We start from the raw sequence: 25,526 nt of genomic DNA, 5'->3' as shown, positions 1-25,526 counted from the left end.
CTAAAATGCATTCTTTATTGAATTATCGATTCTCTTATCTTTCGCACACCTTGTTGACGTATTATATCAGTTAATTAATCTCCATTTCATATTATTATCTCGATTTATACATTATATATGGTATTGTATATTACAAAGTTATCTTACAAGTTTATCATTATATTTTAGTTTTTGTCTGATTCGCGAAATAATTCGTCATAATAATATACAAATTCGCTCGAATTACGCTTTGTGTTGTATAACGCAAATATACGAGTATGTAATTAACACAGAGATTAATTTTATCTACATAACGTTGCGTGCGTTTATAAATAAATTTACAGTATATTTATACGCATCGCACAAATACAAATTATTTACGTCGACTCTTTTACGCGGCAGTTGCTGCATCTCAAGTCCAACAAATTCCTGACGGTAAACAAGAGGCTGCCAGCGTTGCTGGAGAAGAATGCGATGAGGGTATACTTGGATGCAAACGGAAATGAGGGTTCGTGGTTTTACATAATGCCGTTCTACAAGCTGCGTAGCGACGGCGACAGCGTTGTCGTCGGTGACAAGGTGATCATGGAACCGGTGAACGCGGGTCGCCAGGGCCTCCACGTGGCCGCTAATTATGAGCTCAGCGATAATCCCGGCTGCAAGGAAGTTAACGTCGTGAACTCGTCCACGTCATGGAAGGTGACTCTCTTCATGGAGCATCGAGAGAACCAGGAGGAGATTCTCAAGGGCGGCGACGTGGTGCGACTGTTTCACGCCGAACAAGAAAAGTTTCTAACTATGGATGAATACAAGAAGAAACAACACGTGTTTCTCAGGACGACGGGTAGGACCAGTGCTACCGCGGCCACTAGCAGCAAAGCTTTGTGGGAAGTCGAGGTAAACTGAGTTTATAGAATAGAATTTATTTCAACTTGTTTTTACCAAAAAGTGGTGAGAATTTTTCTCAGAATTTTTTAGAATTTATATACTATATATAATTTTTAGAATTTCTGTACCTAATTTCATAACTTTTTAAGAAAATTTTTCAAATTTTTTCTATGAATTAGAATATTTTTTTATAGAAATGTTAAGAAAGTTTACACCTTTTCTAGAATTCTTCATACATATTCTGAAATATCTTAATTTCAGTCTCCTGTTACGTGAAGCGCTCGTACTGATCCTGGCACATCTGTTTCTCACAAGTAATGTACATCATTTATCTGTTAATGAATAGGTAGTGCAACACGATCCATGCAGAGGCGGCGCGGGCCATTGGAATTCACTTTTCAGATTTAAACACCTAGCAACTGGCCAGTACCTCGCCGCCGAGGTTGACGCGGAGGAACCACGGGAACTCGTGAAGGGCAAACGCGGTATGGATACTTTGAAATTAGTATGCAAAAGTATACATGCAGTATTTAAATTGCAAAATGATTGTGTGTGATTATGTGTTCTAAAAGTACTCAATGTTTATGATTAATGAAATAAAGCTAAATCGATTATTTACATTTTGCGATGGTTTAATAGATCCACCTGGACCGATCTACAGATTAGTGTCAGTACCGCATAGCAATGAGATTAGCTCATTATTCGAACTGGATCCTACAACTCTAACGCGGGGTGATAGTCTGGTTCCACAATCGTCCTTTGTCAGATTACATCACATATGCACAAATACGTGGGTCCATTCAACAAGCGTACCGATCGATAAGGATGACGAGAAACCCGTGATGTCAAAGGTATCGTATTCTGGCGATTATAATTCGAGCAGCAGATGTTGTAAGTGAAACTCATGAATTGAAGAAATACTAATTAAATTACTTAGTCATTTCTTAATCATTTATTAGGTGGGTTGCGCGACCAGTAAAGAGGATAAAGAGGCCTTTGCTCTAAGATCAGTGTCGCCAGTCGAAGTACGCGATTTAGATTTCGCAAATGACGCCTGTAAGGTGTTGACAGCGATGAGCAGCAAGCTGGAAAAGGGGACGATTTCGCATAATGAGCGAAGAGCCGTTACTAGTTTGCTGCAAGACATCGTATACTTTATAGCTGGATTAGAGAATGAGCAAAATAAATCTGAAGCGTTAGAACTGGTCGTTACGAACGCCGTGAGAGACCGTCAGAAACTATTGCGCGAACAGTATATTCTTGGCCAATTGTTCAAAATACTGCAGGTATGTATTTCAATTTGATTTGATATTAATCACGTGGAAACGAAAGCGTCTCAAGATGCCTTAATTACAGGCTCCATTCTTAGAATCTGCAGAGGGTGAGGGACCATTTCTTAGGATAGAGGAACTTAATGATCCAAGACACGCTCCATACAAATACATGTTTCGTCTGTGCTATCGAATACTCAGGCTTTCGCAGCAGGATTATAGGAAGAATCAGGTATTGCAAGAGATAATAAATAAAAATATATTATAAATAAGTATTATTTTAATATTTAATATTTTTTCTTTTGTGTAGGAATACATCGCTAAACATTTCGCGTTTATGCAAAAACAAATCGGTTATGATATTTTAGCGGAAGATACCATTACTGCGCTTTTACATAATAACAGAAAATTGTTGGAGAAGCATATAACAGCTGCGGAAATAGAGACATTTGTAGGTCTCGTTAGGAAAAATATGCGTAACTGGGAATCGAGATTTCTGGATTATTTGTCGGATCTGTGTATCTCTAATAAGAAGGCAATAGCCGTAACGCAAGAATTGATTTGTAAAAGCGTACTTAGCGAAAAGAACAAAGATATTCTGTTAGGAACAAAGTAAGTACGCTAAGTAGTATGAATGTTATTAATTTCTCTGATACGTATTATTTACTTTAGAATGGTGAAAACTCAGATAGAGGAAATCGAAGATATCGATGAGAAGCAAGAGAACGCCGAGCCAAGAATCACTGTTATAGAAGAATTTGAAGTGGTATTGGAATGGAATAATGGAACTGTTAGTATTCTTAATAAGTAGTTTATTAAAACGTAAATAGTTTATTAGAATGAAATATGTAAATTAATATGATATTTAATGTAGAAATCAATGCCTCTGAGTGAATTGTCAAGAGGGGCGAAAATGGGAAACATTCATGACGCAGCAATTTTAGACTATTACAGGCATCAATTAAATCTGTTTAGTAATATGTGTTTGAATAGACAGTATTTAGCACTAAATAATTTGTCACCACATTTGGACATTGATCTTATACTTAAGTAAGTTGTATATTTATAGTGTAAGGATTATTCTTAAGTTATATGGCATGTTTCAATTTTATAATATTATTTTTTATAGATGTATGGAAGATGAAACAGTACCATACGAATTACGTGCATCATTTTGCCGATTAATGCTACATCTTCACGTAGATAGAGATCCGCAAGAACAAGTAACTCCTGTAAAATATGCTCGTCTTTGGTCAGAAATCCCGTCAAAAATGAGTATAAACGAGTACGTAAAGAATAATAATAAAATTAGTGTATTGAGAATTTGTTCGAAACTTTGTTTTTCGTAATTTTCTAGTTACGATACGAACAGAATACCGGACCAAAATAAAGAGGCTGTTCGTACTAAATTTAGTTCGACAATCATGTTTGTTGAGGATTATCTGTGTAATGTTGTCGCGAAAATGTGGTCTTTTGGGGATCAAGAACAAAACAAGCTCACATTTGAGGTATATGTAACTTCTATTTATTTTTAAATATAATAATCTTTAAATATATAACAAATTAATTTGTTGCTGTTACATATTTTGCTAGGTCGTTAAATTAGCACGTGACCTAATTTACTTTGGATTCTACAGTTTTAATGATCTATTAAGCTTAACAAAGACATTGCTTAGTATTTTGGATTGTGTGTCGGAGAATGAATCCACTGATGGAAAGATACCTACGGGTGATATCGATTGTAAGTTCAATATTTTTATTATTTCTATTTGGTAAGACATAATTTATGAATTATGTTTTATACCACTGACAAATTTTTAATAAATCTCATAAACAATATTTAGTAGTGAAGAATATTTCGATTTATTTTTATTCATATATATATATATATTATACCATTCGCATGGTAGTAACAATAAAGTTTGATTTTCTTGCACCGATATGATAAATTGTCCCTCCTATTCTTTCAATCATTTTTTCCACGAACAGCTTGTACATTCAAGCATTGCTTTCAAAAACTTGTATATAATGTTCTTTTTGATGCTGTAATATATTAGTATTTATATGTATTCACATGCTTTTTGCATTATATAAAATCCCTTTGATAATAAAGTTTACGCAACTATGGTGAATTTTTTAAATTATATATATAGAATGGTAAATATGTTTAAAACTAATCAATTTACTCTTGTAAATATTTCATCACAGCTGATACGGATTCTGAGGAGGCAGGTAATATCCTATTAGAAAACTTGTTAAAAGCTAACTAGACTGTAATATGTGGAATGAATATTAATAAGATTAAGCATGCAATCTTATATATTGTACAAAGCTTTCAATTGCTTAAACATTTTTTTTAAACGACACTCTTTTGTTAAAAATGATCATTACAAAAAACATGAATACAAAAATGTCCTACATTACGATATTTATGATATGTCCTTTATTAGACAACCTTTATTTTATTATTTTTGGAAGTTAAAAATTTTTTGTCTTTTTTCCACATAACTGGTAAAGAGTCCAATTATTATTTTATATATGTATTAGATATTTTTTAACATGAATTAAATTTTTCTGCTGTGATCTATAATTTTTATCTATATGATATATGTAAATATGTAATATATACATAATGTTATGTGTGTAGTATATGTATAATATGTGTATGATTATTGATATAATTGGTATTAATGTAAATTGTTTTATTATGATATGTTTAAATAGCTGAAGGAGGTATACTTAGATGCATTGGCGACATGGGTGCTGTGATGACAAACTTAACATTAGGACCGGCTGGTCAAGTATCCGGTTCCTCTCCAAGACCAAAGCCATTAATGAAGAAGGAATATCCCTTGGTGATGGATACAAAACTCAAGATAATCGAGATTTTGCAGTTTATTCTGGATGTTCGACTGGATTATAGAATATCTTGTCTTTTGAGTATATTCAAACGTGAATTTGATGGAACAGCATCGACGGCTGCAGAGAAGACCGGAGATGTGAATCTAGGACAGAAAGCTATTGATTTAGATTCAATTGGTACACAGGCAGAAGGAATATTTGGAAGCAGGTAACATGTTTTTGGATACAATATATGAAAGCTATATTTTAAAAGTCTTATTTTTTTTTTATTTATTTTTATTTTTTTTTTTAGTGAGGAATGCGCAGCGCTGGATTTAGATGGCCAAGGAGGTAGAACGTTTCTACGTGTTTTATTACATCTGGCTATGCACGATTATCCTCCATTGGTGTCTGGAGCCTTACATTTATTATTCAGACACTTTAGCCAAAGACAAGAAGTTTTACAAGCATTTAAACAGGTTAGATTTTTGGAGATATTGAAAAATTGTTGTGAGAAAATTAATATAATATGAATGTGGTTAACAGGTGCAGCTTTTAGTTTCTGATAGTGACGTAGAATCATATAAACAAATAAAGGCAGATTTAGACATTTTGCGCCAATCTGTTGAAAAATCTGAACTTTGGGTATATAAATCCAAGGCAACAGAGGAACATGGAAATAAGAAGAAGAAAAAAAGTAAAGAAGAAGATGATGAAGCCACAGCTCCTCGCAAACCTCTGTTATCTGCATTAGATAAACAAGGTTTTTATCTTATTAATTATTAAAATAAATTTATTCATAGATTCTTCTTAATGAGAAGTGAATAAATAATAATTTTATTAAAGGGTCTGCTATTGATTTGGATATCGGCCCACCGTTACACCCCGATCAAGCGGAAGAATATAAAAAAATTCAACAGATATTAATAAGAATGAATAAACTGTGTATTCAAAATCTGCCTGGTGGTCAAGTGAAAGCTCGCAAACACGAACAGAGACTTCTGCGTAATGTCGGAGTACATACTGTTGTTTTAGATTTATTACAAGTTCCGTACGATGTCAAGGAAGATGTCAGAATGAATGAATTAATGCGCTTGGCGCACGATTTCTTGCAAAACTTTTGTCTGTCTAATCAACAAAATCAGGTTCTTTTGCACAAGCAGCTAGATCTGTTCTTGAATCCCGGCATAAGAGAAGCGCAGACAGTATGTAGTATTTTTCAAGATAATTCCGTTCTTTGCAACGAAGTCGGTGCGAAAGTTATACAGCATTTTGTACATTGTATAGAAACGCACGGAAAACATGTGCAATATTTAAAGTTTTTGCAAACTATAGTGAAGGCAGAGAATCAATTTATTAGAAAATGCCAAGAGATGGTGATGCAAGAGGTAAGATGCCATTACGTTAGAAGCATGTAACTTTGTAAGATATTTTTCTACTTATCGTTACTTTTATTACAGTTAGTTCAAGCGGGAGAAGATGTTTTAATTTTTTACAATGATAGAGCCTCATTTAATCATTTTGTAGAAATGATGCGATCTGAAAGACATCGAATGGATGAAAGCAGTCCTCTTCAGTAAGTAACTTCTCATCTTTCTAATTGAGCATATTTTTAATTGAGAATTTTCTATGTTACATATTATATTGTATATATTATTTTATTTTTTGTCATTTTACTTGAATATTCAAGAGTCCACAACATAAAATATACAGATATTATTGTATTTTAGATATCACGTAGAGTTGGTAAAACTTCTAGCTTGTTGCACGATGGGCAAGAATGTCAATACTGAAATTAAATGTCACAGTCTGTTGCCGTTAGATGACATCGTTGCTGTGGTGTCACATCCAGACAGTATACCAGAGGTATAAGTCTTTTACCGAATTTTAAGCGTATTTATATATATTTTATTTAGGAAAGTATAAAATATTACTGACACACATTGTATATAACATTTAAATAGGTGAAAGAAGCGTACATCAATTTTCTCAATCACTGTTACATTGATACGGAAGTCGAGATGAAAGAAATTTATACGTCGAATCATATGTGGTCGTTATTTGAAAAATCTTTTATAGTTGATATGGGTTTAATTGCTACGTCCACTCACGATCGACAACACGCAGATACAGCCTTGGAGACTTACGTGACGAGTTGTTTAATGAACATCATAGCTACATTTTTCAGCAGTCCGTTTTCTGATCAAAGTACCACTGTACAGGTAACATTTTTATTTGTTGTATCATGGAAAAAGAAATATTAATTATCTTTAATGACGTGTGTGTTGTATGTGTAATATATATATATATATATATATATATATATATATATATATATATATATATATATACACACATACACACACACACACATACAGCCACGTACATACATTTTTATGTCTTTTCTTTCTAATTAATCTATATGTTATGTCTATATCTTATTGGTATATTTAGTTCTTCAGTGAATACAATTTTACAAGATTATTTAAATTGTTGTTTAACATTAAATTGATTATAAATTGTTCACTTTGAGTCAAAATTTCACACTTTTTAGATATTCAGAATTAATTAAAATATTGATTAAATATCTAGAATTGATAATAAGGTTTATGTAATTGTTTTGGCACTTTATTCTTGATGGAAATTCTATTGCACAAATTTTATTTATAAAAATGGATTTGTTTAAATCTACTTGTTTAATTATAATACAATTCTTACACTGAAGAGAAACATTTATCTGCGAAAGGTTTGCTTTACAGTTAGTATATTTTGATTATATGTATATTTAAGTATTTTGAATATTTATTAATTTTGCATTTTGATTGATCAAAATATATAAATATAATATTAAGATGTTTATTTATCTCTTAAAGTTTTCATATTTATTATGTTTCACTACAAAATTAAAATTTGGCGAAATAAAAAATTGGAAATGTTATGAAATATTTTTGCATTTCTTATTAATATATAAAAATCTGTGTGAATAATATCAAGATCAAGACGATATTATATAATATTTAAGATTGTTTAGATTTTAAAATAAAACAGTTTCATGTTACAGGAGCTATTTACATAATCATTATAATTTTTATACTTTTTGCTTAAAGGAAATAATTAAACAAAGCGGCACAAGATATAATAAACATACATTATAATTTCAAAGTATATGCAGAAGACATTGACATTTACTTTATTTAACAATCTCTCGCTTTGCATGCAAACATATAAATTAAATTCACTTATTAACCAAGTACATGTCACACATACACACTTATAGAAACATATTTTTATAAATATATTTTTTGATAAATAAATAAATATATATATATATATATATATATATTTTATATTAATTGGAATCTTATTATCTGTATTAAGTTTTAACTACTTATTTAAACGTTACGATACGTTATTAGTAGTAGAGCAATAGGCAATACAAGTGTCAATTACATATATCAATTATATTGTATGATGTGTGCTTGGTCATTGCTGAAAGCATCAGTGGCATGTTCTGTGTTTTTGGCATGCAACACCTGGCCTTCTTTGAATCAACAACATTGGTTTTATTGGGTCTATGGGTCTATCCGTCTATATGGTGGTGGGTTGGTTTACTAATAGAAACATCTGCACGAGGCTAGACTATATTGGAACATCAAGGAGTGCAATCGAAATACAGATAATAATCTTTCCGGCTATGTGAGTATTGAATGCTAGAATCTTTTTCTTAATGTTGGGTAAATACAGTACGGTACGATGTCTTTTATATATGTCTGCAATATAACGTCAGAGATAGTTGTGAAAATTTTTTATAAAATCAAGTAAAAGTTTCTCACTTGGTTGTAAATAATATTTACTTTTTTAAAAGGTTTAAAGAATTCTAGATTATTTTTTTTAGATTATATTTATTGTGATCACGGTTTTATTAGAAATGCTTTAGCACAGAATGACTGACATATTGTAAATACAAACTGCATTCTCTTTTTTACGTACGCCTGTATCACATGTCTCTGCATAATTAACACATTCATTGTCATTGAATGCACCCATTTTTGTAAATCACATCTGCTCTGGTGCTAACTACAATTATTCTCTTATTCTTGTTATCCTCGAAATATGTTCTGTTGTTCTATCTCTATGTGTTTCCAAAATTATTCTAACTTACAAGGGAAAGTCTGCATAATTCTTATATAGCATGCATAATTTCTTTATACAAATTTGCTAGGCAATGAGTGTGTTACATTTTATGCAAGATGACGTTTTAATAGAAAAGCACAATTTAAAGATGGTGTGTTATTGTATAAATGAATAATAAAAAATATACATTAGATATGATTTAAATGATATGTAAATAGTAACAAGATATAAATTTTGACAAATATATTTATGAAAAGATATAATTTAAAGGAACTTTTTAATATAATACATCTTTTTTATATCATCTATAATTAAATATAATTTATGATATTAGGAAGCTTCTTAAGTTACTTATACATTTTTTAATTTTGCTGTTATAATGTACATAACTTTAATTGACTTTCATTTACTTTTTCATGGAACAGACAAGGCAACCGATATTTGTCCAGTTGCTTCATGCAGCTTTTAATGTATCACAATGTGCATGGCTAAGTGCTGGACAAAGATTTAACGTCGAGAATTGTATACGAACATTATCAGAAGTAGGTAAGTGTTTTGGATTTACAAAAGAAAATCGGAAATATTAGCTCAGAAGTAATATTTATTTTTATTTAAATTATTTAAATTTAAATTCTAACAATTTAACATTATCTTTTATAATTTTAGCTAAAGGAAGAGGTATTGCTATACCGACTGATCTGGAAAGCCAGGTTGCCAATATGTTTAACAAAGCGGCTATGCTCAGCAGACAAACCAACAAATGGTTGCAAGCCGCTAAACAACCAAAAATTGAACGTAGTCAAAGCCAGGTAAATTTGCAATAAAATTCTTATAAAATAGATTAGGATGACTATATGTGCCACTTTGTGGGCAACTATATGTAATGAATTTACTTAAAATGCATAGAGTGACCTACATTGCGCGGAAGGCTCTAACAACGAGGTAAAGGTCACTCATGGATGCACAGCATTTTATTAGTTTAGTAATATATAGTGTATTTGCTAAAATTAGCACACCGTTACATATAGATCACATGGCTTTGTATGTTTCACTGAAGACATTAATTAGTTATAGCTATACGTACACATGCATACGCACATGCATAGAGCGAAATAAACCTAGACAATAGTAAGTGAGGAAATGTTTAGAATTAGATTTTATTTTAATAAAATTTATTTAATGTTTAATCATAATTTGAGATAATATATTTATAATAAAAAAATATCTTAATATATAACAAATATTAAATATTAGACATGTTGTATAATAATACTAATGTAAAATTAGACGTTTTGTATTGTGAAACGTGTTTAAATTTTTGATTTATAAATTAATTTAGCGTAGATTGTACTAAAACTCTTGTATATATGGGACAATTTGATTAATTAAGGCAATGATCTGTTTATTAATACCGTTTAATACCGTTTATTAATAACGTTTGTTTTTATCTAGCTCATGCGTTTAGATCGAAGTATTATAGAGGGTCTACAAGACATAGTGTCTCTGTTAGAAGAACAATTAAAACCTTTGGTACAGTCCGAATTGTCACTATTAGTAGATATCCTCTATCGACCTGAATTACTATTTCCCGCAGCAACTGATGCTAGAAAAAGATGTGAAAACGGTGGCTTTATCAAGAGGTAGAACAAAGTTTTTACTTGTGGTATATACGTGCAACATGTACATAAATGTACTTACGTATTTTTATTTACAGACTAATTAAACACACTGAAAAATTGTTAGAAGAAACAGAAGAAAAATTATGCGTCAAAGTCTTGAGGACACTCAGGGAAATGATGGCTATTGATCCTGAATACGGAGAAAAAGTGAGTGCCACGGAATTGCATTTTGCACGAAATTACATGAATCATTTATCATACTGAGGAAAATATATAACACAGCATCGCGCAAAAGGACATTCAGCTTCACGTAAATAGGTTTACGGCAGTGGTGTAAAAATTGTAAGAATATCGATCGTTGATGAATATATCACGAAATAAACGCTTTATCTTTTGCGAAAAATTCAAGTATTTAGTCAAAAAATTTTCTATGCTAATTATCTGGCGTAAACTTATGGCGCGATTTTCATAATAAGGCTGAATGTCAAATCGCTCACAGCACATTAGACGATTAATACGCGATTAAATATTTATTTGGCTTGCTGCATAATTACGAGAATAATGTAAAAGTTAATAAGATTTCTCAATACGCCACAAAGTCTTAACGGCGGGTGAGTAGGTCTCGTAGAATAGATCTGTAGGTAAAGATGTTTTCATGCTGCAAACGAAGAACGAAGGTATCTCGGAAGAGACGGAGTCAGAAACGAAGAGCGAGTCACAAGTTGGAACAGGTTCCAATGATCAATCTGAGAATCAGCAAATGATTCAGCAAGAGCCGGTAAAAATTAAAGTAGATAGGAAGAAATATGGGCACAACGTATATGAAACGAAATTTTACATACCGAAAGCTATTAATGCTGAAAAAAGAGATCGGTGATCGCGTGATGAATTTAGGACGCGTGAACGATACTTCTAACACCGCTACGACATTACATGCTGTTGCATTGTCAAAAGTAAAGAAACTCATCTAGGATATATTACCAGATGAAAGAAAAGAATCTCTGGTTCAATTCATTTTAAACTTCTCTCTGATCTGCAAATCATGATAAATCATAATTTACCTTCCATTTTAAAAGTTAACAAAATGATAAATGATGTTGCTAACTGTAGTTGATTAATTGTGTTGCTAAGCTGTTGATTAAGTGATTGTCCATTATATGTTATATATACACATCGGGTCGTAAATGGTGTCGTAAAAATTCCGTAAAGTAGAGAATATAATGTACGTTGTGTAGATCTTCTTACGCATGCCGCTTGATTTGTGCACGTTTTTATTTATCTTCGTTTTTTATATTTATATATATCCATTTCTTACTATTATTTCATCTCTCGTGATTGCAATATTACATTCAATAATTCATCTCTATCTCCATTTAGATGATTTGGTTTTGAACAAATATATATGATATTTATATATTAATATATTGTATAAGAACATGATATAAGGATGCTAATATGTGAAAGTAGTTCTGATTCACGGTATATACTAATTAAATAATAAAATAACAAATAATAAAAGTTTACATTAATAAAATGCGGTTACAATATATAACTTATATTTTTATAAAAGAATTGTTATATTTTTCTATAGCGATACACTTACCGTGCATCAAAGACTTTTACAAACTAAATTTTTAAGACTATTATTTTTAGAGATTTATTTATAACAAAAATATATGTATATATAACTTTTAGTTATTATATACAAGAATAGAAACATAATATCAAGCTTTCATAGAGATAGATATGTATATAAATTATGTAGTAAGATGTACCAATACAATGATAGATTTTATATATTTAACAATTACACATTGATTAATGATTCTCTTTAATACATATATCTTAATTTTTATTAATTATTTTTAGACATTTGAAAGAGAAGGAATCTTACGTATACTGTGAATGTGAGAAATTTATGTAATTTATGTATTTTTTTATTAATTTCTTATTCTAATGACATGAATGTGTTATCTATTATAGATAGTTGAATATTTAGACTCACTCTCAGTTATTCAGTTAACACACACCAAAATATTATTGTTTGCATATCCACAAATATCCAAAATATGTGTCTTGCTATTATTCACTCTTATGTGCTTTACCCCAAGATTACACTTTTATATGTTAATACAATCTTACTCCTTTACATAAATATTATCTTACATAAATTTAATCACTTATTGAAGTCTTCAACTTTTATATGATCTTCACTGATTGTTACGAATATGTGAATGTTGTTTGCAATTACATTAACTTTACTTTTACCTTTTTCTCATATTTTATTTTATTCATATATTTTGTCTCAAATTAAAAATATCATATTAATGATACAATAAAAATCTCTTCTACACGCATCCTAAATTGCACAATGTATATTTCTCACATCTTTAAGCACATAAAGCACCAACTTTGTAAATATATGATTTGAATCCGTACATATATACTATTTACATTACAGAATTATTTGTGAATATATGAAAAGAATATCTACACTCTAGATCTCTTTTTTTTTATTAATGTTGTGCACTATGTATTGGTACATCATTTTGATTTCAAATGTATAATAGATTGTCAATGTTAAACACTTTTTTTTTCCACAGGGAGATGCATTGAGAAATAATCTTTTGACGCGTTACTTCGGTAAAAGTTTTACACAAAATCCGGAGAATGTTGACATTGGAGTGTCCCGTAGTGCGACTATTACCCATGGTCCAGGAGGTAGATTGTAAAATTACTATTGATTGATTTTATTATTTGGATACCTAATAAGAAATAATTGTTTTATTTACAGCGAAAATATTAAGCCGAGCTGGTAGAACTTTGCACGATGTGCAAACTCATCTCGATCATGAAGGCGCTTCGGACTTAGTCGTAGAATTGGTGATTAAGAGCGTACACTCTCCAAGCATATTTGTAGAAGCTGTGGAACTTGGTATCGCACTGTTGGAGGGTGGAAATCCTATTATACAGAAGAGTATGTTTAATAAATTAATGGGTGGCGATTTAAGTCAATCATTCTTCAAGGTACGTCGGTCTCACAGTTTTATAATATATAGAGATGTGTATTTTACGTTATTATTTCCCATACAGGTGTTTTACGATAAAATGAAAGATTCTCAGCAAGAGATTAAATCTACCGTAACAGTAAATACATCTGATATGGCAATGAAAGCACATGAAGATAAAGAGGGCAAAGATGACAAATTGTCACGAAAACGTGGATCAGGTATAAGATAAAATAAATACTGTCACTATACTAACAATAAGCTATTATTTTCTATTTAATTAATGCTTTATTTATGTTACTGTAAATATTTTGAATAATTTTAGAGTAACTGCATCAGACAATAAACAAATAAGAAATTTAATTAATCAAAACAAATAAAAACAACTTGATATAATTACATTTTTAAGTAAAAAAAATATTTTAATCAAATTTATATCAGAATCAGGTTTAAAAAAAGTTAAATCTAAAAAATATCAATTACTGTGTATAATTTTTTTAATTTTAAAGTTTTATGATTTATAATGAGACTTAATATTTTTCTTAAATAATCATTTATAAAATAAATTCTATAATTTTATTAATTATATAATAAGTTTATTTTACATGTATAGGAAAGCCTAATGGAATGGTGATAACCGATGAGTTACGCGACGAATTGAATCAAGTCGCGGTATCCAATGCACAGGCATACGCAAACATACGTAATGGTCTTGCATCTGGTGAAGATGTGGCAAATAATGTGTTAGACGACATAAGTGAAAAGTCAGACAGAAACAAAAGCAATTCGTCTGGTCCCGACAAGGAAGAGGGTCAATTGAGCCCTAAAGTTCTAGTGATGCAACCGATTTTGCGTTTTTTACAATTACTTTGTGAGAATCATAATAGAGAGTTACAGGTGCTGACCAGAATTTGTATTTTTATTACAATGTGTTTCAACATTAATAATTATTTTTGCTCTTTTACAGAATTTCCTAAGAAATCAAAATAATAAAACGAATTTCAATTTGGTATCGGAGACACTCATGTTTTTGGACTGCATTTGCGGTTCTACTACCGGTGGATTAGGTCTTCTTGGTCTCTACATTAATGAATATAATGTAGCGCTGATCAATCAAACTTTAGAAACATTGACGGAGTACTGTCAAGGGCCGTGCCATGATAATCAAAATTGCATCGCTACGCACGAGTCTAACGGCTTAGATATTATAACGGCATTGATACTGAATGATATTAATCCTTTGGGAAAAACTAGAATGGATCTGGTACTGGAATTAAAAAATAATGCCAGTAAATTATTGTTAGCGATTATGGAAAGTAGAGGCGATAGTGAAAACGCTGAGAGGATTATGTATAACATGAATCCGAAACAGCTCGTAGATGTAGCATGCAAAGCTTTTCATCAGGAATCATTGGATGATTCCAGCGATATCGATGATTCTTCGACGTATGGAGAAGATGGAGTGTCGCCTAAAGATGTAAGGGAATATATATTTTACAATACACAAAAATAAATTTAATTAGTCTAGAGTAAATTAATTAATCTGTTTTAATTCCATTTATTTTATTGCAGGTTGGGCATAATATTTACATCTTGTGTCATCAATTAGCGCAACACAACAAAGAATTGGCAATGATGTTGAAGCCATCAGAACAGAATACTGCGGATCCAAAAATTAACAAAGCATTGGAATATTATGCATCTCATACAGCTCAAATAGAGGTGCTGTAGTTTCTGCGAAAATGAAAATGGAATATATTTAAAAAAATAATATACTTATTAATTTTCATATTTCAGATTGTAAGACATGATAGAACGCTTGAACAAATTGTTTTTCCTATACCGGAAATCTGTGAACTTATAACTACGGACACAAAAATAAGGGTATTGAACACTACAGAACGAGATGATCAAGGATCGAAAGTTTCCGATTTCTTCGAGAGAACGGAAGACATGTTTAATGAAATGAAATGGCAAAAGAAGCTCAGAGGTACGCTTATTGGTTAAATAAACCGAAATAGATTTTTTATCGATATATCAATTCTTATTATTAACTTGTAGGACAATCAATGTTATTTTGGATGAGCAGTTATATGTCATTATGGAGTAACATTTTATTCAATTGCGCCGTTCTTATAAATCTTATTGTAGCATTTTTCTATCCGTTTGGGAATTCTGTGCTTGGTAAGTTTTTAATTAATGAAACTTGAGTCTTTTAGATATTATATTTTATAATATAACGAACAAATTTTTATCCCATTTAGAGCTCAGTTATCATATCTCAGCTTTAATTTGGACAGTCATACTTGTGTCTATCACTCTCATTGCTATTTTGCCAAGGGAGACCGGTATACGTACATTTGTTGCAGCAACGATAGTGCGATTAATTTTTTCTGTAGGTCCAGAACCGACATTGTGGCTGCTTGGTTTTGTGACGGTAAATATATATAACTCAGATATGCTGTAATTATAATATATATTACTTTTTTCTAAATGCATCACATATTTATGTTGCAGATTACATTTAAAGTGGTACATCTTATAAGTATTATAGGTAATCAGGGTACCCTGACTAGAAGCGTAGGACAAATAATAACAAATATCGAACTTTTGTATCACATGTTATATTTAGCATTTTGTGTTTTGGGAATTTTTATGCATCCATTTTTCTATTCAGTTTTAGTAAGTAACAGAGAGATTAATTTGTTCTCTTTTTACAAACGCTTACAGGATTATAATGTTATTTCTTTCAGCTCTTTGATGTAGTTTATCGCGAAGAGACTTTGCTCAATGTAATAAAGTCCGTAACTCGAAATGGAAGATCTATTGTACTCACGGCTGTATTAGCCTTGATTTTAGTTTACATGTTTTCCATTATCGGTTTTATGTTTTTCAAAGATGATTTCCTCGTTCCTGTGGATGAAGAGATTATATGTAAGTTGAATTTTCTGCTAGTTTTATATAGATATAGTTTAATTCTATGAACAATAATTTAAAACTTGTTTAATTTATAGCTTCCTTTGAGCAAAAAGTTGTGGATACTTGTAGCACTGGTGATAAAGAAAACTGCAAAGCTACAGAAACAATATCACGTTATGCTAGTGAAGGTAGATGTATATTGCAGTAATATAAATATTCTAAAACATTATAATATAATTTTTTTAATTTAATTATTTTTTATTTAATTATGTTAAGTGTTTTAAATGTAAATGTATAATTAAAGAAATTTATAGAAATTTATAAAAATTAGTGAATGAACGAATTATTGAATAAATAAAATTAATTTATAAAGAAATAAAATTTAAATAATATTTAAATAAATTTAAATAAATTTTAGCGAATGAACGAATACATAAACCCGAAATAATTAATATTGGCGGAGAATTGAAAGAACGAACATGCGATTCACTCGTTATGTGTATCGTTACTACGTTAAATCAAGGGTTGAGAAATGGTGGTGGAATAGGAGACATTCTACGAGCACCTTCCAGCGTTGTAAGTACTAAAATATTAAAAAATATTAAAAATAGTAAATTTATTTCATAAAAAACTTTATAACTGTATGTAACTGTTATATTCTAGGAACCTTTGTTTGTGGCAAGAGTCATATACGATTTACTATTCTTCTTTATCGTGATAATTATCGTTTTGAATCTCATTTTTGGTGTGATTATTGATACCTTTGCGGATCTTAGATCAGAGAAACAGCAGAAGGAATTGATCTTGAAAAATACTTGTTTTATTTGTGGTAATTATCTATTAGAATCGATTTATCATCAATTTTCATACATCTGTATGTTGTATATTATGATCTTATTTTCTTATTGACAGGATTGAATAGATCAGCTTTCGATAACAAAACAGTTTCCTTTGAAGAACATATAAAACATGAGCATAATATGTGGCATTATCTTTATTTTATTGTTTTGGTGAAGGTGAAAGACCCGACGGAATTCACGGGTCCAGAATCATACGTTTATGCCATGGTTAAGGTAATAGTTCATAGAGCTTGAAAAATTTGGGCAATGCTTATACCTTTAAGCTCTATGTACTTTCACAGGATCGAAATCTGGAATGGTTCCCGAGGTTGCGAGCCAAGTCATTAGCGGCGGATGAAGGTGAAGGAGAACAAGTAGAATTAAGGAGTCTGCAATCGCAATTAGAATCTACGCAGATGTTAGTTAAATGTCTGTCCCAGCAACTTATGGAGCTTCGTGATCAAGTAATAATCATTAATCCTTTAAATTAGTTTGAAGGACAAAAGTATCCAAAAGATTAAATGTCGTTAAATAAATTATATACAAATTATATAAATTTTTTCTCCTTTTTAATAGATGACGGAGCAACGAAAGCAGAAGCAGCGGTTAGGCCTCCTGAATTCTGCGTCTCAAATACTGCATAATATACCCACGTAAATTTAAGGCATGTATTTTCTTATTTTCTTTTATCCTGGACGAATCTCAGTTTGATACTCTAAGACAGTACATACGTAAAAAATATTCGTGTGTTCTTAACTGGCATTTAAAGATATGAAAATATACCGAGTGGGTAACCCGAGGCATTTTTACGGTTTTGTTCCTAATTTTAATGAAAGTAAAGTACGCTTAGGGCATTAAGGTTACATCATTCTTCTCGTTTTATTACAAAGGTTCATGGCTCGGTTTATCGGTCAGCCATCAAGGAACTCGAATACCGTAAACTACATTGTCAATGTATATGAATATTGTTATGCATATATAGAGAAATTTATCCATTGATGTATTAAGATAAATTACCTAAAACTTCCAATTAAAATGCTATAAGGTAATATTCTAATGTTTTAGAATATTCTCGTTTTTATGTGATCAATATTATATTTTAATTTTGTTATTATAATATTTATATATATCCAAATGGATATATTAAATATAGATAGTAGTATCAGTGTTTTAACAGTTATATTTTATATTTTCTTTTGTTTTATTCAAGGTTGTGTTATGCGAATTATTCTGGTAGATATTATAAAAATAAAAATGTTTTTAAAACTAGATAAAAATACATTTGTAAAATTGATATAGATTTTTTATATTATAATATATATTTCATTATATATATATTTGGATTATATCCATTTAGTTCAGAATAATTCTTTGTTGATTGGTATCACTTTCTTTATATTATTTTTTTACTTTGTGTACAGATGCAATAAAACACACAAAATGATTTAAATTATATTTTAGTGAAAGTACATAATTTCATAATAATAAAACGCTCAAATTTTAATTCTGTAAAAATCATTGAAATTTGTATCCTATAATATTTAGATTGATACATTGTTATGACGATTTGTAAATGCGGTTAGAAGATATATGCATAATTGCGAAAGATTAAAATATACATTTAGGATATTGGATTGTTGGTTCAGTTTTCACAAAGACGATATCATATCAATCACGAGTGATATCACAAACATAATTAACAAAACCATGGTAATTAATAGGGATCAATGGACTTTATCTAATATGTATAGGAAAAATCTTTTGAATTTTCAGATTATAATGAACGAGTTTTAGAACATTGTTGTCTGATTATTGATTGTTAATATATAAACGATAGTTGACATATTATAAATTTTAATCAAGTTGTGTTATCGTATTATGATATAGATAAATTATATAGTTGAATATTGCATGCTACTGCGCTGTTATTGTGGAGTTAAAATTTAACTCCTTTTCAAAATAATACTTGAGATTTGTGTCTATATAGGAATATAATATATACGTTTTATTTGTTTTTAATGTTGATATTAAATTTAACGCAGTTGTATATATTTTATTAAATACCGTAATCGTCTAAAGAAAATGAAACTATGTTACTTAGAGCTAACTATTTTTTATTCCCTATCATATATTATTATATTATTATATGTATATTGATCTCTTCATATTTCCTCTTTCTTTTATGTCAAATATACCAGATTGTATTGTTAAGATCTTTAAATTTAAATAGTATCTATTAAGATATATTACTTTTTTCTGGCTCATGCAATCATTTTTGTTACATAATATACATGTAGCTACATTATGCATGTAAATTACATTCATATTTCCATGTGAATAAATTATGTTCTTTTTTAATGAAGTTATATTTATTACACACTATTATAATTTTTCCTAAAATTTATTTATAAATTAATCTTATTAATAATATAGAAAATATTTGTGATTTTGTGAACACTGAGCTTTGTAAGACGTACGAAATAATTAATGGAACAAAACAAATATCGAATATTGTCATCATATCGATGCATCACAAAATAATCTCTCTTTCTTTACAATACACTTCTAATATTCTAATCTAGTGTAACGTTTATAATCGAACTCTATCACATGCTAACGAATTCGAGTATCGCTTAAATTAGTACATCTTTGTATAAATCATTTATGGAAATAAATTTATTAGTACTAGACATATGAGGTATGTGAAATTAATATTAATTAAAATTAAATTAAAATTTATTATTAAATTAAAATTTAATATTTAACATGAATATACGTATGTAATAGAAGAAAAATATTTTTTATTATATAACTATATCTTTTTACCTGATTTCTCGATGAATAATTATTATACAGTTGAAACGATATTATTCGATTGTTATTTCGATGTATGATATTCGAACTATCAATATTTATAATCAAAAATTTCATATCATTTTTCGATCTTTGCTGAACATTTTTGACAAAAACATTATATCGTATTATGTCTTTTAGACTTTAGTTCAATTTTTAGTTATTATTTTTATAATATATTGTTACGTAATTATATTTTATGACATTTTAAGCACGGAATAAAACAATGAATGTAATGTGGGACAAAATCGAAGATATGTTACTCGCTGGAAATATTCGTGGCTGCTGTGCTATAGTTCAACGTACACGTTTTGTGCACATAGATGCGCAAGTAAACAGGTTCCATCTAAAACGCGGGCACGTCCACTCTTTCTGCTGAAAGTAGCTGCAATTTTTATTCATATTTCATCTTTCTATTCAATATAATATACCAAATATATCATCTGCTTTCTCATTTTCTGTAATTTTTGAAGTGGATCATACAATCGTCTAAAAAATTTTCTTACAATTATGAGTGCTGGCCTGAAGCTAAACAGAAGGACAATTAATGTTTCATTTTACTTTATTTAGACTTTATATGAAACAATTGACTATTTATTGTGACTTATATTTATATATATATACGCGGCTAGTACATGTACATGTAACACGTATTTTTTCTTTCGTAGGTCGCATGTTTGTGTAAAATCGGTATGCTTTTCAGACGAAAAGCCAGCTATTGTATAAATGCGCAGTGATAACATGGAACGCAATTTCTGCGTGAGAATATTGCATGAACACAAAGACGTGTGGAGTTTCTCATATTCGTGTCCAGGAAATTAATTTCTCAACATTTCTCTCACGTCTACGCTTTTTATATAAATTATTATGTATTGCTGTGCCTCGATTTTTCGATTTCATTCAGTCAAATCTGCGATAATTAGGTAGATACGGACTTTCATATCTGTTTTGACGAGGTTTCTTCAACGTAGTTTGCTTATCTTATAACATAACGTATCGCAATATGAGTATCTTTTACTGCGTTATATTGCTACAGACAAATTCAGTTCGTTTAGTAATGGTGCGTAAAAGTATTTCGGTCTATCACAACAGGTAAACATTAAAATTTTCAGACAAAACACCTGATATAAAGCATAATGTGTCAGTAATCAATTTAAAATAAATTATCACATTTATGAGCTACTTTCTGGAAATTTAAAACGTTACTTTAACATTAAAAGGCTAAGTGTAATATATTAATAATCAATTTACCCTAACTTATCTCAAAAGATTTATTTCTTTAAATTAGAAAATTAAGAAGTATATTCAAACAAATTAACATATTTGTGAGCTTTTATCTCGAAATTTAGAAAACGTAACTTTGATATTAGAAACCCAACAAATACATTTTCAAAATAAAGTCGCGGCTGTAAAATAAAAATTTACCAAGAATGATGCGCACTAGACATAATAAATACAGTACTTTTGCATTGTATTTAAGATCCTTTTAGGGAAAATGCATGAAAATGACTAGTATGATTATACTTAGGCCATAATATTATATTACATTACGCGTTATAGTTAGATATAAAAAAAAACAACGATCTCTCGTGGATTTATTACAAAATCAATGAAAAATCGTAGAAATCTTCTCGCACTGTCGTTTAACCGAAGTACCGATCTGCGATCTGGTTCTACAGGCTGGCATTTTGGTGAATTGCGTACATTAAATATTTACGACCTAGCATTTATTTCCGTTTTTTTTTACTCCAGTAATAATCAATTATGAGTTTGCCAGCGAATCGGCGCGCCTTATCTCCATGAAACACTTGCAAAACGGATGTTTGGTATAAACTCTCAATTGTGGATCCTTTGAGAGGAAGCAAAAAAGAGGAAGAGGGAGAGAGGGTAGAAGGGAGGGGGAAGTGAATCGATAATTACGTCAAGATAAAGGCATCCCGTTCAGCTGACAAAACGTATAACAATGAATCGCGAAGTGCCTCCGGACACAACAAAGCTCGTTCGTTAAAATACATTCTCTCTTCCTTCGTTTCGGAGCCGCGTAAGATTATTTATCTTATTGTTACTTTACAGTAATCCGCCGACTTAGGGTAAACAATTAATCGTGTTCTGTACAAATTCTATCAACGCCGCTACCTATGTACACATGTCGCTACCATTGGTTGTAATCTCTTACACGTGTAATTTGGCATTCGCGTGAGAGAGATGGTGATTCGTGTGATTTTCGCTACTTCAAATCCGTGCATCGCGTTTTTGCATGTTAAATTGCTTTATATATAATATATACACATGCCATTTTCATTGGCATTAATATGCTTCAAGTAAAAGTCCGAAATCTGTGAAAATTGTGAAAATACAGTGAAAAATGGTACACGATAGTACCAGAAATGAGGAAAATCGTGATTTTAATAGAATCACATAGCTTTAATAAAAATCCATCAGCTAACTTATAAAAACATTTTGAAAAATAACACTGAATTCTATTACACAATAAATATTAAAAAGTAATGTTTTATTTAAAAAATAAAAATTTAAATTAAAGATAAAAAATAAAAATTGTAAATTAAAGAAATATACATTAAAAAATACATTAAATCTAGAACATACTTAAAATTTAAAAAATAAATTAAAGAATAATATTAAAGAATAATATTTGATTGCAGTCTAATAAAGTAACGATCAAATGTGAGGAGTAGAGCAATGAAATATCTTGAAACAACTTTCATTATTTATTTGCATAGAGAATATAAAAAGTTTCAAATTAATCGGATGAGGAGTGGACGATCTAAAGACTTCACAGATCCATTTCTTTAGATCGAGTGACAGTCGGCTGTGCGAGCTAATCGCTTATTAAACGTGCTGATCATCACTCTCTTTAATTCCGACATACATATATGGGTGTGGTGTGTGTGTGTGTGTGTGTGTGTGTGTGTGTATTTGTATAATATGTATATGCATACGATTCGATCGAAGAACGGTAAATTTCTGGCTCGTTAATTCTCCATTCGCATCGCGCAAGATTGGATCGTAAACTGTAAGTGAAAAATATAACGGAGATCAGTTAAAAATTTCCTGCGTCCTCCCGCGTCCTAAAATATTTCTCTCGTGATAATTACGCAGCCGGGAATATAACGAACCAGCTCGCGAAATCTCGATAGCCGATCGAAGGGGAGAGGGTGCCGGGATGTGCCGTCTTTTTTAAAACATCTCACATCGAGCGACGTAAAACGAGGACCGGCGCGAGTCCTCACCTTTATGTACACGTGAGACAGTAACGTGGGCTTCGCGATTTTCCGCGATTAACAGGAACGTGTGTGCATTAACGCGCTCTTCCCCGAGTTTTAACAGTCTCAACAGTCGAACGGGCGTGCGAGTAGAATCGCGAACACGAGGATGAGAATTAGGGCCGTCCCACGTGGCTCGGCGTTGCTCGAGGAGCCTACTACGTGCCAGTTCGGAGCTGGCGATGGTCCGCTTTTGCGAGTGTTGGCGGTGATCGTCTGACTCCGCCATCTCATCGTGTACTGCGGGGCCGTCCTCCCAAGGGCCTGCAGCCTGAAAAACAGATCAGATCTTATCCATGTGGACATTTTTCTCTCACGAACTTTTCACATTTTTTTCTTTTTTTTTTTTAACGAATATTACGCGACTTATTTGAAGCTACTCGTATCTTTCAACGTGAAGACGTCACACACAATTTTTTTTATTTTATCTCTTTCGTTCGTAAATTTAATCCAAGATATTTATAAGTTGGATTGGCAAATGTGTAGAATGGTGATAATGATACTAGTAATAATTATATTAAAACGCGAATGAAATTAATTAATAAAAAAATATTAACAAATACCAATGAAGTACTCTCTAAATTGGGATCAGTGTGTTATTCACTGAAAGACAGTGAATAGTTTGATTTCAGTGCTACATTTATAATTATTTCAATCAGTGATATATGTACTATTATATATTGTCTTTCAGTACATGTATTAATATACTGATTCTGGTCAGTAAGAGTATCTTCCTCTTTAATCGTAATCACTGAAAAATAGTGAACAATCACTGATAATCACAGTTATAAGTATAAATCAATAAGATTTCACTGATTCAGATTTAGAGAGTAACTTATAAAAATATAATGAGAATGTGAAAAAGACAAACCGGATTAGTAATAGCTTGATATAAAATAATATAAAATACAAGTTAGATACAATTTCAGTATAACTTCACATAAAATATAACAATACGAAGTATAAGTTTTGATTAATCAATGTATAATTTCATATAAAATATAATAATACGAAGTATAAGTTTTAATTAATAAATATATAATTTCATATAATATGTATCATATTTGCATATGTTTTTCCATTATGTAAATCAACGTGTATTCAGAGGCAATATAAACATTGTCAAAATTTTGGTGACGACAGGTAGCTCGATTTTGTACTTTTCTCTCCTCTTGAATTGTAATTCGGAAAGAATAATAATTTTTTTATTTTTAGAATACTGTTAAAAATGATAAAAACGACTTCGTCATTGTTCGATTCAACCGCCAATCGATCATTGCCAGAGTCACTGAGAAAGTGGCTCGTGAAGAAGCTGCTGTTAAACATATTTTTCTTCATATTCCGCAGATTATGGAATAGGGGGAGTAATGTGCCGCGGTTATAACTGGGATTGCCCGTCGTAAAGCGGGATGAACGATGGCCGATTGTTAATCAGTGGATAATTTCTTCGTGCGAGACGACAGTAACGGATCGCGCGGGCATCAATCCGCCGGCGGTTTTATGCGGTACAAGCGGCGGAGCGCGGGCTCGATCGCCGGTAAAACGGCGTTATATTTCAGTCGACCGTGTCATAATCTCCTCCGTCGAAACTGTCGCGGAACTGTCGTTAAAAGTAGCTAATAGACAAGATCGCGGCGGAACTTTCGCCCGGGTTAATCGGCCGGGTCGAGCGCCGTGGTAAGAAACTCACCTAACCACCGCGGTATTCATCTTCCACGGCAGGGTGAAATTCTTGTGCGTGTCCCTCGAGCAGAACGTGTGCAGTCTGGGTCCGGCGGGGTCGCCGTTCTTCCTGTACTCGTGTATCGTCAGGTTCCACGCCGTGCAGGGCCCTGTTAAGTGGAAGAAGCGTAGCATAGAGCAGACAGCGCGACGTAAGTATTCGCGATGA

General features: G+C 31.0%; 2 protein-coding genes across 10 annotated transcripts in view; one reads left to right on the top strand and one right to left on the bottom strand.

Moving 5' to 3' along the window:
- Positions 1 to 19,856, top strand: part of LOC105196704 (inositol 1,4,5-trisphosphate receptor) — a 54,208-nt gene extending 34,352 nt beyond the window's left edge. Inside the window, exons 6-48 of one of the 4 annotated variants that reach the window (XM_011162758.3) lie at positions 382 to 876; positions 1,214 to 1,352; positions 1,507 to 1,718; positions 1,827 to 2,153; positions 2,224 to 2,370; positions 2,449 to 2,750; positions 2,811 to 2,928; positions 3,013 to 3,188; positions 3,268 to 3,423; positions 3,511 to 3,646; positions 3,732 to 3,879; positions 4,347 to 4,370; positions 4,863 to 5,208; positions 5,293 to 5,458; positions 5,526 to 5,742; positions 5,826 to 6,367; positions 6,440 to 6,555; positions 6,710 to 6,845; positions 6,944 to 7,201; positions 8,598 to 8,675; positions 9,539 to 9,659; positions 9,780 to 9,922; positions 10,020 to 10,055; positions 10,566 to 10,753; positions 10,828 to 10,939; positions 11,403 to 11,510; positions 13,336 to 13,453; positions 13,527 to 13,759; positions 13,826 to 13,961; positions 14,354 to 14,637; positions 14,708 to 15,217; positions 15,313 to 15,462; positions 15,538 to 15,730; positions 15,802 to 15,924; positions 16,005 to 16,177; positions 16,258 to 16,422; positions 16,494 to 16,674; positions 16,755 to 16,847; positions 17,078 to 17,235; positions 17,323 to 17,488; positions 17,572 to 17,732; positions 17,801 to 17,962; positions 18,075 to 18,155. In XM_011162758.3, the coding sequence (XP_011161060.1) occupies positions 382 to 876; positions 1,214 to 1,352; positions 1,507 to 1,718; positions 1,827 to 2,153; positions 2,224 to 2,370; positions 2,449 to 2,750; positions 2,811 to 2,928; positions 3,013 to 3,188; positions 3,268 to 3,423; positions 3,511 to 3,646; positions 3,732 to 3,879; positions 4,347 to 4,370; positions 4,863 to 5,208; positions 5,293 to 5,458; positions 5,526 to 5,742; positions 5,826 to 6,367; positions 6,440 to 6,555; positions 6,710 to 6,845; positions 6,944 to 7,201; positions 8,598 to 8,675; positions 9,539 to 9,659; positions 9,780 to 9,922; positions 10,020 to 10,055; positions 10,566 to 10,753; positions 10,828 to 10,939; positions 11,403 to 11,510; positions 13,336 to 13,453; positions 13,527 to 13,759; positions 13,826 to 13,961; positions 14,354 to 14,637; positions 14,708 to 15,217; positions 15,313 to 15,462; positions 15,538 to 15,730; positions 15,802 to 15,924; positions 16,005 to 16,177; positions 16,258 to 16,422; positions 16,494 to 16,674; positions 16,755 to 16,847; positions 17,078 to 17,235; positions 17,323 to 17,488; positions 17,572 to 17,732; positions 17,801 to 17,962; positions 18,075 to 18,155 (8,034 nt within the window). Of the gene's footprint in view, positions 1 to 381; positions 877 to 1,213; positions 1,353 to 1,506; positions 1,719 to 1,826; positions 2,154 to 2,223; positions 2,371 to 2,448; positions 2,751 to 2,810; positions 2,929 to 3,012; positions 3,189 to 3,267; positions 3,424 to 3,495; positions 3,647 to 3,731; positions 3,880 to 4,346; positions 4,371 to 4,862; positions 5,209 to 5,292; positions 5,459 to 5,525; positions 5,743 to 5,825; positions 6,368 to 6,439; positions 6,556 to 6,709; positions 6,846 to 6,943; positions 7,202 to 8,597; positions 8,676 to 9,538; positions 9,660 to 9,779; positions 9,923 to 10,019; positions 10,056 to 10,565; positions 10,754 to 10,827; positions 10,940 to 11,402; positions 11,511 to 13,335; positions 13,454 to 13,526; positions 13,760 to 13,825; positions 13,962 to 14,353; positions 14,638 to 14,707; positions 15,218 to 15,312; positions 15,463 to 15,537; positions 15,731 to 15,801; positions 15,925 to 16,004; positions 16,178 to 16,257; positions 16,423 to 16,493; positions 16,675 to 16,754; positions 16,848 to 17,077; positions 17,236 to 17,322; positions 17,489 to 17,571; positions 17,733 to 17,800; positions 17,963 to 18,074 lie in introns of all 4 variants that reach the window. The other 3 variants (XM_011162757.3, XM_026134908.2, XM_011162766.3) reach the window with 3 other exon arrangements.
- A 3,205-nt stretch (positions 19,857 to 23,061) lies between these two features.
- LOC105196718 overlaps positions 23,062 to 25,526 on the bottom strand; it is a 367,858-nt gene continuing 365,393 nt past the window's right edge. For all 6 annotated transcript variants that reach the window (XM_026134882.2, XM_026134881.2, XM_039447669.1 and 3 more), the window contains 2 exons: positions 25,326 to 25,467; positions 23,062 to 23,906 (listed from right to left, as the gene is read on the bottom strand). In XM_026134882.2, the coding sequence (XP_025990667.1) occupies positions 23,702 to 23,906; positions 25,326 to 25,467 (347 nt within the window). In that variant the 3' untranslated portion in view covers positions 23,062 to 23,701. The remainder of the gene's footprint in view (positions 23,907 to 25,325; positions 25,468 to 25,526) is intronic.

The sequence above is a fragment of the Solenopsis invicta genome, chromosome 3 (genome assembly GCF_016802725.1).
Source record: "Solenopsis invicta isolate M01_SB chromosome 3, UNIL_Sinv_3.0, whole genome shotgun sequence".
Lineage (NCBI taxonomy): Eukaryota > Metazoa > Arthropoda > Insecta > Hymenoptera > Formicidae > Solenopsis > Solenopsis invicta.
The sequence above is the reverse complement of the archived record's forward strand: the minus strand, read 5'-3'. Positions and strand labels throughout refer to the sequence as shown.